Source organism: Carlito syrichta, unplaced genomic scaffold (assembly GCF_000164805.1).
Source record: "Carlito syrichta isolate Samal-C Ts95f unplaced genomic scaffold, Tarsius_syrichta-2.0.1 Scaffold287495, whole genome shotgun sequence".
Classification (NCBI taxonomy): domain Eukaryota; kingdom Metazoa; phylum Chordata; class Mammalia; order Primates; family Tarsiidae; genus Carlito; species Carlito syrichta.
In genome coordinates this window covers 171,563-188,405 of record NW_007231591.1, presented here as the reverse complement: position 1 = coordinate 188,405, position 16,843 = coordinate 171,563, and the positions used below count along the sequence as shown (strand labels likewise).

Sequence of the window (16,843 nt, the reverse complement as noted above, 5' to 3'; positions counted from 1 at the left end):
GCTGATTTTTTGATTTATTGTAGAGATGAGGTCTCGCTGCCCAGGTGGGTCTTGAACCCGCGGGCTCAGGCAATCCACTCACCTCAGCCTCCCAAAGGCACGGGATTACAGGCTGAGCCACCAACCCCTTCTTAATATGATTACATTTTATATTTTATGTAGAAGCAAGGGCAACCCACTCGGGTCCCCTCCCACTGTGGGAGTTTTTCTGTCCTCTTAATAAATTTTGCTTTCTAAAAAAAAAAAAAAAAGAAAGAAAGAAACTATATTAGATAAATTAAGTGATATTATTATACTCATACAAGTGACCAAGAGGCAATAAGTGGCAGATATAAAATTCAGACTCATGTTAAATTAAGTTTAGCCTAAAGCTGCCTCCTTACATATTTTAAGTTTAATCTAAAGGTTTCTTTGTACACAGTGAACTGTAACTTAACTGAATATGTAGACAGACTGTAGCCTACTCTTTTGCCAATCAATGTGTCACAGCGAAACAAAACCAGCCAACTATTCAAGCTGTGTTCAGATAAGGCAAAAATTCATGTGGCCATTTCTGTACCTGACTTCAGTTTTCTGTGTGTCACTTTCCTTTTTCTGTTCAGAGATCTTTGATCACACAACAGTACCAGAGTCATTCTGCCCCTATTCTGGTTTGGGGGCTGCCCAATTCGCAAATAATTCTTTGCTTAATAAAACTCTGGTAAATTTAATTTGCTTAACATTTTACTTTCAACATCCTTGATTTATCACCTATCTATCATTCTCCACTATCAAATTTATCTTAGAAAAAGAACTTGATTTAAACTTTTAAATATGTGAATAAGTTATTAAAAATGTGTTTTGATGTTAATTTTAAATCTAGGACTTTCCAGTAGGTTGTTTCTCTCAAAATAGCATCATATATAATTACCTGTGGAGGAAGCAGTGGCAATCTTATGAAGGCAAGAAGCATACTCAGGTCATTGCATCGCCTTTGCATGTCGTACTTGACCCACATCATTAATGCATGGAAGATGGTTTCTTCATCAGGAACATTTACATCATCACTGGCCAGTAGCTTATGGAGCTCCTCAGCTGGAAGGAGTAAAAACTCTTGATTTCTGATAACTTCCATGATGTTTTCCTGCAGGGAGAAAACGTCTTGGCATAAGTTGTGCTTCACTTTTATTTAGCTAGTAAAGCTTCTTAGAAAGAAATGAGAAAAGTAGTCAATAACCTTTGTTCTCATTATAACATAATCCTTGAGACTCAATCCTTCAGAAACTAGAAGCTGTTAAGATGAAAGCATTGTAATTGTAATTGAAGTGTAAATGTATCCCAGACAGCAAAGATCTTGTAATAACTGGAGGATTATAATGTTGAGCTTTGTTATGCAGGCAGAATTTGCCAAGTGATTAAATGTTCAAGTTTCAAGTGTACTGCTCGATAAGATCTGGTGAATATAAAAAGAATAGCATATCATATTTCTAAAAGCTTGACTATAGATATATATGTGTGTGTATGAATCAGAAAATGGCAATAGAATTACATAGAGAAGAGTAACTTTGTACAATGCATCATTGTTTATTCAAAGGAAAACAACAGGCCAGATAGGCCACAGATGTCACAAAATCCCACAAGTTCCACCCTCTTATTATCTTCCATATCTCCCGCCTCCTGTGACAGTTTCATTTGGCTTAATTCAGATTTTCATTTATTTTATTTCATATTGTTACCATAACCTCTTAATTACTCTGCCTGAGTCTATTTCCAGCTTCTCATTTGCATCCTTTATAATGATACCAGAATGATAGTTATAAAATATAAATGGGCTCATGGTATTATTCTAAAGTTTTTGTTTTATTTTGCTTTATGGTCTTCTCTTGTCTTTGGTTCACATTTTTTGTTTAAGCATGTTGGCATTCATAATCTACCTCTTCTGATCATACTTTATCTTCCCTTGTTTGTATTTCAGTCACAAAAATGACTTACTCTTCTTTCAATTAGCCACATTGTTTTGACATGTGCTCCCTTACTTGCTCCATTGCTTAAAATGGCTTTTAAACTTTTCCAAATTTCTGTCATATATCAAGATTCAGTTTAAGAGCTACCTATTATATATGGGTTCCTGAAGCCCTTCATTCAGTCTTATTTGAGTTGGCTACCTCTCCACTACACCCTCACAGAGTGTTATGTATATCTCTAACACAACAGCTGCCACACTGTAGTCTGATCTCTGTTGCACTTGGGGTCTTATCAAAAGTTGTTAACTGGAGGATCCTGATTTATGAAGCCTTTAAATCTAGATCCTGGCATAGAGCCTGGAACATAGCAGGTGAACGGTGCATATTTATTGAATGCATGAATTGATGATCTTTATAGAGAAAAACAAAATTGTAGATACAGTACTAAGTAATAAAATGTTTTTCAAAATCATTTTAAAAACTACTTGTCAAAAACATTCTTACATTTTAAGCAGAAAGGTTTCTGTGGATGATGCATGATTAGAAAAGACAAGATCTCACAGGCCTTGGTTTTTTTTACTCTGCCTCCCCTCATGTCTCCTCAGATAACTCAAGGGAAGATACAACACAGGCTTCTCAGATCATAGTTTTAAGGTCACAGCTATGGTACAAATATCAACAGGACACATATTTTAAGGATAAAACCTGAAGTAGAGTGAGACTGGAATTCTTCCAAAGAAGGTATTGTGACTATGCCAAATAGGGTAGAGCATGAGGCAAGTGACCATTAATCTGTATGCTAAAGAAGACACAAACATATTTTCTAAGGAGAAACCTGGCCCATGTTATTAGTATTTCCTTGGAGCTGAAATGACTTCAGCCTTTGCAAGAGGATGCTAACTTTTGCATTCTTTCTGGGTATCTGTCATATATTCCCATTAAAAGTATAATAACACAATTTGTAAGTAATTGTAATTTATTTATATTAATTGGCATCACAGAATAGCTGAAAGTTATTGTTATTGGAAATTGTTTTGTTCCCTGTGTTTCCTCTGAGCTTAATACAGTACTGTGTAAATCATAGATGTCCAGTAAAATTTACTAATTTAATAAATTAAGTGTTCTGAGATTTAGTGTCACCAAATGTCTCTAAAGAGCTATTGCAAGATGAAGATGTTCTTTAGAAATCTTTGAGAGGATTTTGTCCATTTTTCCAGTTACTCAAAAATCTATGCTTCTATTAAACTACACACAGACTTGTAAAGCTAAGTCATCAGTATATAGTGAGTGATATCATAAAAAAAGCTCTGTGAAACTTTTAGTGTGTCTGTCATAAAGATATTGTTCAAGGCATATTTCATTTTATTTTATAGTGTCCTCTTTATTATGACCCTTGGGAAAAATTTCTTTCAGGTTTTAGTAGCAGAAATAATTGCACTTCTCCTGAGTAAATTGGTTTGCTTTTATCATGGATGTTGTAAATTATAAAATTGATCAGATTTCTCTTTTTATTTGGCCTCTAGAAAACTTAGAGTCAAATTGCAATCTATCTTGTAGGAAGGCTATAGATTTTTATAGTTTGATATCTTTTTCAGGTAGCTCTGATAATAGTTCCATTTAGTATTACTACAGCAACTTTTTTATTTCTTTTATTCCTACATCTAATTTAGAGGATATTCTGTTAATATTGTACCTTTTTAAGTTATACTAAATCTTTTGAGATCCAGCTATGTTGTCATAAAAACTGCTATAAATAAACTGGACAATAGAATCTGGTATCAGATATCACTAGAGCAGTCACACTTGCTCATGTCTTCAGTATTTATTTTTTTCTTTACATACACTGGAGTTCTGAAGTATTCTTTGCTGGTTTTTTTCCCTTCCATTAGTCTTCCTTTTAATGATACTCTGCCTATTGTACCTACAATCTAGCTTCTGACAATTTATTGTTTTAGTTTTATTATGTCTTATTGATAAAAAGAAAAAGAAATGTCAGTTCACATTAATTATTATTTTCTGTGAAGAGCACATAATAAGATATACCTAAACTCTTTGGGTTGTTTACCTATGGTACAATCTTTCTTTAAGTTTATTCATTAAGTTATTCATTCATTCATTGAGCATGAATTTATTGAGCATCTGATGCATGGGACTGATAAATGTTGTGTGGGAGAAAAAATGAATTTCAATTAAAAAAGCTTTGCTATACCTGAGACATGTATAGAATGGAATACCTAGAAAATGATAGTAGTCAATTTTATAGACTCTTGTTTTTCAAATGGAACTATAATATTAGGAATGAGTTTAAATAAGAAAATAGAAAGTGTAGCCGGGCTCAGTGGCTCAGCCTGTAATCCCGTGCCTTTGAGAGGCTGAGCCCGTGGGTTCGAGACCCGCTTGGACAGCGAGAACTCATCTCTACAATAAATCAAAAAATCAGCCGGGCGTGGTAGCGCATGCCTGTAATTCCGGCTACTCGGAAGGCTGAGGCGGAAGGATAGCAGGAGCCCAGCAGGTCGAGGCTGCGGTGGCCGGGAGCGGCCACTGCTCTCCAATCTGGGCGACAGAGTGAGACTCCAACTCAAAAAAAAAGAAAATAGAAAGTGGATAGAAATGGTATTCTGGTCAGGAGAATCCATATAAACAAAGACATAATAGCAGGTAATATAGTATACGATGCCATAGTTGATGTGACAACTTGATTGACAATGAACACAAAAAATTGTGGGAAAAGAACATTGAAAATATAGTTTAGTGAGATGATAGAATGCATTTAACCTAAAACTTTGATAGTTTTATTATCTTATACTCTTTTAAATATATTTGTTGCCGTTTAAACATACACATCTGCACATCTGCATGTGGGTTCAAAATACTTATGATAAAGAAAGATTTTGGCACCAAATGTAATTTACAGTTACATAAGACACAATCATTACAGAAATTAAAATAAACTGCCATTTACTCTTGTTACTTCGTGATATTTTTAAATAACTGTTTAGCTGAAAAAAGTACTGTTATTTTATTATGAATAGACAGAAGGTTTTGTATCAGTTTTTTACTCAATTATTTCCTGTATTTAATATAAAAATATTAATTTGCACTGGCAATTAATTAAATTAATAACTTCCCATATTTTATTATTGATGATATTTGTAGGTAGCAATCCTTTTGAAATATTATTAGAAATATCACTTGACTTCATGGTACATAAAGTTAGCTAAAATATTGATGGTAACATGTCTAAAAGAATATAAGTAAACCTCTTCAATTATCATCATTGTTATTGATTTAACTTAAAATATGAGTATTAAATTGTAACATATTTTATTATTGTTCAAATAGCTAACATAAATTATAATTTTGTTTAATTAATTGTTACTATGATACCAACACATAATATACTAAATGATTAACTGAAGAATATCTCTCTCCTATGAAAGTCTACTGAGACCTATATCTCATTACACTTAAAAAGTTATTGGTTATAAAGATAAGTTCTTCAGAGGCTTATATTGCCAAATAACCAAACGACAACAACAACAACAGCAAAAACTAAGAGAAAGCCTGAAATGATGATCTACTTTGGTTGAAACATATTAGGTAAGTATGGGAAATGTAAACTTTGGGTCTAATTTTTTGGGCCTAAAATTTTAAACTTGTAGTTTAAGCACCTTTTGCAAGTGAAGTTTTGAGAGTTTCATGGTATATTTGTGGTTCTACTATTTTTAGGAGCAAGATTGAAAAATCCATCTCTTGACTTCTGAGAAAATGTATTTTATTTGATATTATGTACCGATTGAGAAGTTTTCATCTTCTGCTACCTTGGACCTAAAGGTATGGTGTGGGCCACCATGGCTGTCTCTTCAGAGGACATAAATGGTAAACTTTGGTCACACCTTTGGTGTTTTCTTCAAAAACATACTTTTTAATTCTTTGCAACAGGGCCAGGATGATAATTTTCTAAATGTTTAAGTTTTGCTTCACTTTTGATTATAAATTTTATCTTTATTTCTCTTTTCTTGCATTTGACTATAAGCAATCAAGAGAAGCCATGTTGCTTCTTCAACACTTTGCTTTAAGATTAATTCTGCTAAATATCCTGTTTGAACACTCACTTGTTGCTTTTTTCACAAAATAGTAGAATGCAAATGCAGTTCAGATGAGTTCTTTACCACTTTATAATAAAAATCACCTTTTCTTCAGTTTCTAATAACATGCTCCTTGTTTTCATCTGAGACTTCATCAGACTATGCTTTACTGTTCACATTTTTACCAACTTCCTAATCACAATGACTTAGGTAATTTATAAGAAAATTGAGGGTTTCTCTATAACTCTCGTCTTCTGAGCACTCACCAAAGCCACCCTTTATAATTTGTTCAAGGAAATATAGGCTTTTTTCTAGTATGCACTTCAAAACCCTTGTAGCCTCTATCCATTACACAATTCCAAAGCTGCTTTCACATTTTAAAGTATTCGTTATAGCAAGTCCCCACCTTTTTGGACCGATTTCTGCCTTAGTTTTATTGGACTGCTATAAAAAATCTTATACTGCATAATTTATAAACAACAGAAATTTATAGCTCCCTGTTCAGGATCCTGGAAAGTCAAAGATCAAGGCACCAGAATATTTTTTTACTGTTGAGGGCTCCTTCATTATAAATGTCACTTTCTTACTGTATCCTTTTATGGCTGAAGGGGCAAACAAGTTCCTTCTGGCCTCTTTTATAGGGGCACTAAGTTCATTTATGAGGGAAAAATTCTCGTGTGACCTAGCAACATAACAAAAGAACACATCTTTTAGCATTACCACAATTGAGATTACGTTCTATTTCCATTTATAAAATTTGGGAGAACGCAAATATTCAAACCCTAGCAATATCCTCCTAAAATTTACATTTAATATGAAACTCAGAATATGATCTTATGTGGAAATAGGGTCATTGTAGATATACTTAATTTTTAAAAAGGTCTTACTGGATTACGGTGGGACATAATGACTGTGGTCCTTCTAAGAGAAGTTTTGAGATACATAGACACAGAGAGAAGAACTCTGCGTTAAGACACAGTAGACACAAAGGAAAGAAGGTTATGTTGCCATAAACTAAGGAATGCCAAGGATTGTCAGAAACTCTAGAAGAGGAAGGGGAACAAAAAAATTTCTCCTACAGCCGTTAGGAAAAATCACGGCCCTATAGATCGTGCAATTTGGATTTCTAGCCTTTAGTACTGTGAAATAATATATTTAATGTGTTTTAAATCACCCAGTTAGTGGTCTTTGCTATGGCAGATTTAGGAAATGAATACACCTCATAAGAGGAATTTATACAAATTATAATTTCTTGAAACGTTTAAAAATTCACATAAACTTAAAAAAGTATTGCAGTTATTCTCAATCTTTTAAGTTATAATTCCTATTTTATAAAGTCATGCCTTTAAGAAATACTGCTTAGCCGGGCGTGCTAGCGCGCGCCTGTAGTTCCAGCTATTTGGAAGGCTAAGGCGGAAGGATCGCCGGAGTCCAGCAGGTCTAGGCACTCCAGAGTGGGTGACGGAGTGAGACTCCAACTCAAAAAAAAAAAAGGAGAAAGAAAGACTGCTTTACCTGTGTCTTAGAAAAACAGTGGTTCTTATCTCAGGATAAATCTCTCTTTCTCTGTCTTTCTCCCCCCCACTATATATATATATACATATATGTATATGAACTTCACAGTTATCAAAGATTTCTTGTAACAAATGACCTTAAAGTTGCTACCCTGACATATTGCTGTCAAGATTCTAAACTTTTCAGGTTTTAAAACCAATTTTTCTGGGCTTTTGATTATTTGCTTTGCCTGAATTTGTAATCCCTGTGTCAAAGTTGCTGACTGAACTCTTGAACACTACCTTAAGATTTCAAAGGGCATAGAAACTCATTATGAGATAGTCACACCTTCTTATCTTACAGATGAGAATGCTGAGGCTGAGAGGAGCTTATATATAGTCATATCAAGATAAAACTGCAATTAGAAATTCAGTCTCTTGTCCTTAAGTCTATGACACTTCCCATTATACTACCTAGGCTATCTATTCTTAGAATAATTTCCTTCTGGTTCTCCTCTGCGCATCTATTTTGAACTTAATGTCTTACTTTGACCCATGCAGCATGTATTTACCCTGATTCTTGAGTGCTTACCTGGATCTTGTTTACAACTCTTGATATTTCTAGGTTGCACATTATGGCATAGTGATTATGGCTGATTTAATTTAATGAGTTGGCCAGAATTTAGATTTCAACCTTGCTACTCACTGGCTGTGTGACATTAGGGTGTTAAATTCTCTACTTGTAAATGAGTATAAAAATAGTATGTATATTAAAGCACTCTCATAAGGATTAAGGATGAAGGCTAAATTAAATTTAAAATGTTTAGAGAAGTGCCTGTCACATAGCAAGCATCCATCAACTAAGTTTTAGTCTTTATTATTCTGCATCTGCTCCTAACCTTCACTTAGCCTCTTACCGCTAGCTCTATAGGCGTCACTCACATTATTTTTCCTGATTATTCAGTCATTCAAACAATACAATTTTATTGACTGTTGCTCTATACCTAGCATGTACTTAATATTGGGAATACAGGTATGGAAAAAGAAAAAAAAGTCTGTCCCTAAGAACCTCACTTTTTAGTGAGTAGGACAGTATAATACTGTAAGAGAAATATGTACATGTTATAAGACAGGAAAACTAATGACTTAGTGGAGTTGAATAGATGAGAATGAAAATAGAATAAAGGAGGCTAGGGATTTGAGTTAGAAACCTTTTATTCTTTCTGAAAGAGCAATTCCCAAGAGAAGGAAATGTTTATAATAGAATCATGGATTTAGAAAGTACTGAAAAATTGATGCCATCTGGTTCAATTCTCCTGTCCTTATTTAGCCAGTATATAAAATAAAATTTCTGCTGTCTAACATAATCTTACATTTTAATTAGTGTTTGAGAACACTTAAATCAACCCACATTTCATGTACTTTTTCTGTACACTACTTATTCAGTGATTTTTTTTTTTTTTTTTTTTTTTAGTGATGGGAACCCTATGACACTATGAAGAAACTTCATCATTGTTGAGTAGCTCTATCCGATTATTGTACTAATTTTAAAGTAAAATTTGCCTTTTTGTAATTTTCTTACATCCCAGGTCTAATAAATCACTATTATAATTGTCACCTTTTCAAATCCTTGAAGATTAATATTTTTTCTCGATTATATAATATCTTTCAAAGGCTAAAGAGCTACCATTTTAAAATTTCTATGAAAGGTCCTAATCTTCAAAACCAAAAAAGAATACTAGAGTGGGAAATGTACTTTCAGTCAAAACTATATAGCTATCTGAATAGACCTTCATTTTTTTTTTCTTATTGCTTAGAAATAAAAATGAATAAAACAAAAATAAACAGATATCTTTTCTGACTCTACATTGCTTATATGAATATATTTTTTATCTTCCCTAGGACATTTTCCAAACAACAGCAGAAAAAATAAATATAAAGCAATCATTGTTAAAAAAATATTCATTTCAATCATGGCATACATATATTGACAATTATAAATATATATTTTATTTTATATATAAACACATACATTTTAATAAATATCACTCAGATACTGCAACTTGGAAAATAAGTGTTCAAAAACTGTCAATGTGTACAAGCTTAACAGTTGTTCCCTGTTTCCTGTACAATTTTTTATTAACTCTTAGGAAATAAGTTATGAATCAGTTCTTTCCTTAAGCAGTATACAGAATGGATAGTTAGCAAATGCCACACATGTTTTGTCATTTTATCTATATCTTCTGCCAAGTTTTTCTTAGTATAGCAAAACTACCTATGTAGTTTTACTGCCAGAGTAAAGTGAATGATTGTCAGTTTTCTTTATTAATTCTATATCACCCACTAAGTAGTGGATCTGTAGTTGGTAGTAAGTATTTTTTAACAAATTATCAGCACATTGATTTTTTTAAAGTAAGAATTTTATAAAAATTTCAAAATTGCATCTTGTATCAGAAATCATCTCTGATGGCCATTTTTCAAGATTATCATATAGGAAAAAAGATAATTTCATTGTTTTTGTCTTTTAAAAATACATGATTCTATGACTGGAAGTGATCTCTGACAAACTGTTGCTAAATAGATGAGTTAGAAATTATAGTGGAAAGAGCAATTACTTTTTAATAAAAAGGAATAATATCCTAATTCATATATTTCCTCATTATTATTTCCCAGGAAAAATCCACTCAGTAATTCTGAGACAGCCACACCTCACCTTGAAAATAGATTATACATACACATTTAGCTTATAAATGTTTTGCTGGTTTGTTTTCTTTCTTTCTTTCTTTTTTTTTTGGAGTTGGAATCTCACTGTCGCCCAGACTGTTGCTCCTGGCCACCGCAGCCTCGACCCGCTGGGCTCTGGTGGTCCTTCTGCCTCAGCCTTCCAAGCAGCTGGAACTACAGGTGAGTGCTACCACGCCTGGTTGATTTTTTATTTATTGTAGAGATGAGGTCTCGCAATCCACTCACCTCAGCCTCCCAAGGCGCGGGATTACAGGCTGAGTCACCGAGCCTGGTTTGTTTTCAAAATCAGTTGGTATTAGAAAAAAATAATACATAAACTTTATAATATTATGCAAAACATATACAATCGTTTTGGGAGATTTAACTCATAATAATTTTAGTCTGCTTTTCATACTAGATATATATTGGTCAAAAGTTTAAGATGTTTTACATATTATCTACTAATGCAGAAGAAAGAAACGTAGAAATAATTTATAAATTCTACTACTAAAAAAACAGTTAGCAAAACAGTACTATTTCTATATATATATATATTTATTATTATTATTATTATTATTTTTTTTTTTGAGTTGGGGTCTCACTCTGTTGCACAGACTGGAGTGCAGTGGTCGCTCCCGGCCACCACAGCCTCAACCTGCTGGGCTCCCACGATCCTTCCATCTCAGCCTTCCAACTAGCTGGAACTACAGGCACGCACTACCACGCCTGGGTAATTTTTGATTGATTTTAGAGATGAGGTCTCCCAAGTTGCTCAGGCAGGTCTCGAACCCGCCGGCTCAGGCAATCCACTCACCTAAGCCTCCCAAAGCGCTGGGCTTACAGGCTGAGTCACCGAGCCCGACACTACTTCTATTTTTAAAGTTGACAGAAAAGAAGTTAACTCTTCCCAGATATGTTAATTTGTATAAACCGTGTAACACAATACATGTAAAAATTATTAGTCATAGTGGTAGTATTTATTCTTACAATTATTAATATTAGGTAAATATACTTGTGGTAAATTTCAACTGTCTTTCATCTGCTTGACATATGACTCCACATCAATATTTGCCAAGTTTCTTTTAGGTGTCTGTTGAAAGTCTTTGAGAATGGCAATAGCTGGAAAGTTAAAATCTCTGGACAATGTTTATGAAAGCCATATGTTTTTACCAGCCCACGAGAAAAGTGGTTTCATTGCCAATGAAATCATGAGACAACAGCAGACCCACGTATTCAAATGTATTTATTTTCATTGCTGCAAAGTTTGCAGGATATCTGATCACATGACGTTTTCTAAAATGATTTCCAATGCTTGATAAAATCATAAAGATAATAATCCTCTTTTTCTTGCTGGAAAAAGAAAAAATTACTGTAAGATAGTATCTTTTTCTTTCCTGATAAGAAATTTTGCAGAAAACGGGTTTTATAAATCCACTTTGATCTGTAAGAATGTATGTATATCTTGTCAGATATTGCTCATTCTATACTTATAGAAAGTTGACAAAATGTGTATTCCCTATCATAGCAAAAAGCAACTGATTTCTATTGTCAACTGAGGCTTATATAGTCTTTTGTCTTTATGCTTATAAGCATAAACAATACTTGAGGGAAGTCTGTTATATGCATAATCTGAACTAGTTAGTATAAGAAATATACATAAAAAAGAAAAGTAAGTACAGAAGTTGCTTACATAACTACATCGATTATTTAGCAGTAAAAAACAGCATTAGCATTATCCAACAAAGAATACATTACAATTTTGTACTCTCAAAGTCTAAATGGTCTCTACAGAAGCATGTAAAATTTTAATTATGGTTTTGCATTCATTTATTGCTTAATAAAAGTACTTAGGCTATTTCCCTTCTGGGCTGAATAATTTGCTAGTTCCTTACAACAATATTAAAAAAAAAATCACAGTGCAGTACAATCTTCTGTTTTAAAGCTAAACTTAACAACAGAAATAGTTGTAATAATTGTCAAATAAAATCAGGTGAAAATGAAAAGCGAACTATACAAATTTATTCCAACAAAACCCTAAGATGGAAACTAATGAAAGAATATACTCCATAAAAAATAATTGGAGTAAAGAGAAATAATCTTCTTGGTAGTTATACAAGCTTCTAATAAATATTCCTTGAGTTTGCCAAATAATAATTTAGTACATGCCATTGATGTATCTTTCAGCAAACAAAAGAACCATTAGCTACATTACATGCTGTTACATATGATGCACGAAATATGGAAGTTGGTACCAAACATAAATACATAAAACCTTTCATAAAGTAGATGCAGAAGAAACAAGAACTACGGTGAAAAATGGAGGTTCATGCCTCACATTTTCATCCCAGACAACTTCAATTCTGGAAATGGACATTTATTACTTCTTTTTTGTTTGTTTGCTCCGTCACTCAGGTTGGAGTGCAATGGTATGATCATAGCTCACTGTAACCTCAAACTCCTGGGCTCAAGGGATTTTCCTGCCTCAGCCTCTCAAATAGCTGGAAATATAGGTGCAAGTCATCATGCCTAGCTAATCTTTTAATTTTTTGTAGAAACGGGTTCTCACTACATTGCCCAGACTGGTCTTGAACTCCTTGCTTCAAGCAATCTCCCTCAGCCTCCCAAACTACTGAAATTACACAGGTGACCCACCGAGCCTGGCCTGTTATTTCTTAAAATAGTATAAATATGCATTTCCACATTTAATAAAGCCACCAATAAATTATTTTATTTTGTATTATTCAATATAAGAATGATTGCACGAGTATCCTATTGCTGCTTTAACAAATCACCAAAATTTGTAGCTTTAAAAACATCTACTTATTATCCCAAAGTTCTGTATGTCAGAAGTCCAAGCACAGTATAGCTCAGCTGATTTTCTGCTCCGACTTTTACAGGGACAAAAGCAAGATGTTGGCAAGGTGCATTCATTGGAGGTTTTAGGCATAGTCTTTTTGGAGGATCACCCAGGTTGTTGGTAGAATTTGCTTCTGTGTGATTATAGGACTGAGTTCTCTATTTCTTTGCTGGCTGTTGGATGATAAGTCGCCCTAGTTCCATCTGCAAAATACCTTTACAGTAATACCTAGATTAGTGTTTGAAGAATCAGGGCATCTTGGCAGATGGGAGAATCTTTAGAAATTTGCTGACAACAATGTGCCTGCCTTTTGAGTTTATCAATTTTCTGTGCTTGTTACTCAAAAACTTAGTGCATGAAGCTGATGGATAAAGTAAAATCCTCATTTAACTAAATGTTTCAGTCAATGAACTAAAATGTATCATATATCCAAATATACTAAGTACTGTATTAGAGAATATAAAGATGAAAAGACATGGCTCTCCCCTCACAGAACTGATATATTTTTGTAACTTTTTCTAAATTAAGAAGGCAAATTTGAAGATTCTTATAAACGAGAAGAAAAATTTTGCCATTTGATTAATAGAACACTAATACTATCTAATCAGTTAAATCTCTTAAAAGGGTCCTTACTGATAATTTAGTTAGAATCAAACAAGAAGACATTATTTAAAAAAAAAATTATTTACAGAAAACTTTTGACTTTCAGAGGTACCTTTGGTCCTGCTTTTTAGTTAGCATCCCCTTACTCCCTGTCCAGACTAAATCTGTAAGCCAAACTCGAAATCCAACAAAGGGGCTCTAAAAAAGCTGAGGGAGGCCGGGCTCGGTGGCTCAGTCTGTAATCCCAGCACTTTGGGAGGCCGAGGTGAGAGGATTGCCTGAGCCCATAGATTCGAGACCATCCTGGGGAACTTGGCGAGACCTCATCTCAACAATAAATCAAAAAATTAGCTGGACATAATGGTGCGTGACCATAGTTCCAGCTACTTGGAAAGCTGAGACAGAAGGATCGCCTGAGCCCAGCAGGTCGAAGCTGCAGTGGCCGGGAGCGTGCCACTGCCCTCCAACCTGGGTGACAGAGTGAGGCTCCAACTCAAAAAATAAAATAAAATAAATAAAAAGCTGAGGAAGCAGTGGAGCAGTTCCCTGAATAGTTCTCATAGTCCCCAGGCAATGTGTCTTACAACTGTTGCATACCCCAAGCACTGAGCTGCATCCGTTGATGCTTTCAGTTATTTCTAAGCCATTCTCTGGTACCAACTGACATCCCACAATGCAACAAGTAATTGAGATTTGTGACTTTGTTGAGAAAGCATATAGCCCTTCAAGATTGCTTTGTGCAGTGACCAAAGAAATCTTCAAGACTTGGTTAAATTGGTCTTCATCTTGAATGGGACAATATTGGTAAATTTAATGAGGGACGGTAGTTCCTTGATGGGCATGTCACTAAAGACCCCTTCCTCCAGAATGTCTAAAGAGGAGGGAGAAGGCAGCCTGCCAGAAAACATGAATGCATAAGACCCTCGTCTTCCTCAGTTTGTAAGTATTTGGGCTCCACCAGATTGGACCCACCCAGGATGAGTTTACAACTGTCACTGAAAACATGTCTTGTAGGGGCTGGAGCAGCCCTGTAAGCTACCCTGATTGTCCTTTTGAATCTGAAAAGAAAGTAGGAGGGCAATGGTCGTTGAGATCATTAAACAGACTTGGATTCCTCAATTTATGTGTGCCAATCTCACTGACTACTGAGTTCAGTAAAACCTGCTCATGATGTCAGGTCAATTGAACACAGGCTGAGGTTTAACTGATCAATTCCCCAGCATGAAAATGTACTCATAGCCAAAATAACAAAGATTGACAGGCAAGAAAATAGTGATAACTAGATGTTCTCTTCTGGGCAACCTATGCAAGGGCCTCCTCTAAGAGATCTCTGGGTCTGGCTACTCAACAACGGTATCTGAGGAAAAGATTAATGTGTTTCCCACCAAAGAATTCATGGCCAGGTAGCTCATTAGAGTCTTCTTGATAATGGCCCCGTGGCTGACACAACAGTCATCCCTTCCTGCTCTCCCAGTAAATCTGTGGACCTATTCAACAGCAGTGCCTAGTGCCATTGCCTCCCCCCAAAAACGTCAGTTATTTGGAAGAAATCCTTGTTGCCATAGTCCTCTGTGAAACTATTTCATGATTCAATGTCATGTGCCATGTGCAAGGTCTTGGAGACTCACCAGAATAGTTGATGCAATGCTTTAGGGCAGCTTTTGGTGCCAGAGATATCTCTGACTTTGTATTTGTCATAAAGCCTATTGCCTGAGCTGAAGGAACTTGTCGGCAGCAATTAACATTGCAAATGCAACCAAAATTACACAATTTGTTTTTTGCAGCTCATCTACAAAGAGTGCCTAGATTTGACCAGAGAAAATAAACACAAGCCAGTCTCAGGAAAATTGGAAGGAAGAAGAATATATCCTCTAAGGCATGGAGCCACCCCCAGGTATGACCCAGTATCATAGTTGCTGAAGGGAATCCGTGTAAAACTACTGATTTAACAAATGCTTTCTTCTCAATGTTCGTTATGAGGAAATTATTAGGAAAGAGCAAAAGCAGTTTGTTTTAACATAATAAAGATGATAGTATACTTTCACAGAACTCCTTCAACATGCTCAGAGCTGTTGTTGTCATAATATAGTCTACAAAAACGTTGATTGTGTTGACATTCCACAAAACATCAAAGGCATTCACTCTACTGATGATACCATCATGTTAATTGGATTAAGCAAATAGGAACCTAGTAAGACACATGTATGCCAGAGAGAGGACTATCTTTTATATTGTTTCAAGGACTTTCTGCATCTGTAGACTTTTCAATAACTTAATAGTCTAGAAAATAGCAGAACTTCCCTAGGTAAAGAGCAGGATATTCTTACTTATATGTCCAACCAGCAAAAATACGGCACAAAATTTATTAGCTGTCTTTGGATTTTGAAGGGACCTAGGAAAGTGATTTAAATTTCTTTGTTGCATAGCACATCAACCTATCAGTTACTAATGAGGCTGCAGCAAGCAGATCCAGGTCAATGTCCAAGCTTTCCTCCCATTTGTTCAGTATGACATGCAAATCAGTTAGTTCTGGAAGTATTCGTGGTGGATAAAAGTGTTGTAAAAAAAGATCCGCAATTCTCAGTGATAAAATCCTGGTTCACACATCTGAAGTCCTGTAGCAAGATCATCCTTTGCACTAAGAATCACAAGCCTATCATTTACCTCAAACTTATGGTATCAAGTAGAGTTCCTGACAACAGAGTTGTGAAAATTCAGTTTCAGTTAAAAACTGGATTGGCGTGGTATATTAATGCTAGCCATGGTAGTTATGAAATGAAATCCTCCTGGCAGAAAATACGTGGACAGTACATTTGGATGTCTACTCTGTATGGAGAGAGATGGTTCACGTTATAAACATACATGACTTACTGAGCACTGCCAAATAGCTTTACTAGCTGGTGAGAAGTCTGAAAGAAATAATAGGGGAAGATAAGTGGAAAAGAGGTCTAGAATGATCTTAGGTCAATATATCAACTGGAGTGATCACAAAATATGCATCTTTCTTGAATGTTCAACAGAGAGCATTCATTATAGAGGAGGTTCTCAACAATCAAATAGACTATGGACATATATATATATATATTTCTTTTTTTTTTTGAGTCAAGTCTCACTCTGTCATCCAGACTGGAG

The 16,843-nt window shown here is 34.8% G+C and overlaps 1 protein-coding gene across 1 annotated transcript in view; it reads right to left on the bottom strand.

The window, feature by feature from the left end:
• The window catches only part of KLHL1 (kelch like family member 1), a gene marked incomplete at its 5' end in the record, with an annotated part of 353,122 nt that overhangs the window by 226,265 nt on the left and 110,014 nt on the right, over positions 1–16,843 (bottom strand). Inside the window, one exon of the mRNA XM_008052763.2 lies at positions 911–1,123. Coding sequence (XP_008050954.2) covers positions 911–1,123 — 213 coding nt within the window. The remainder of the gene's footprint in view (positions 1–910; positions 1,124–16,843) is intronic.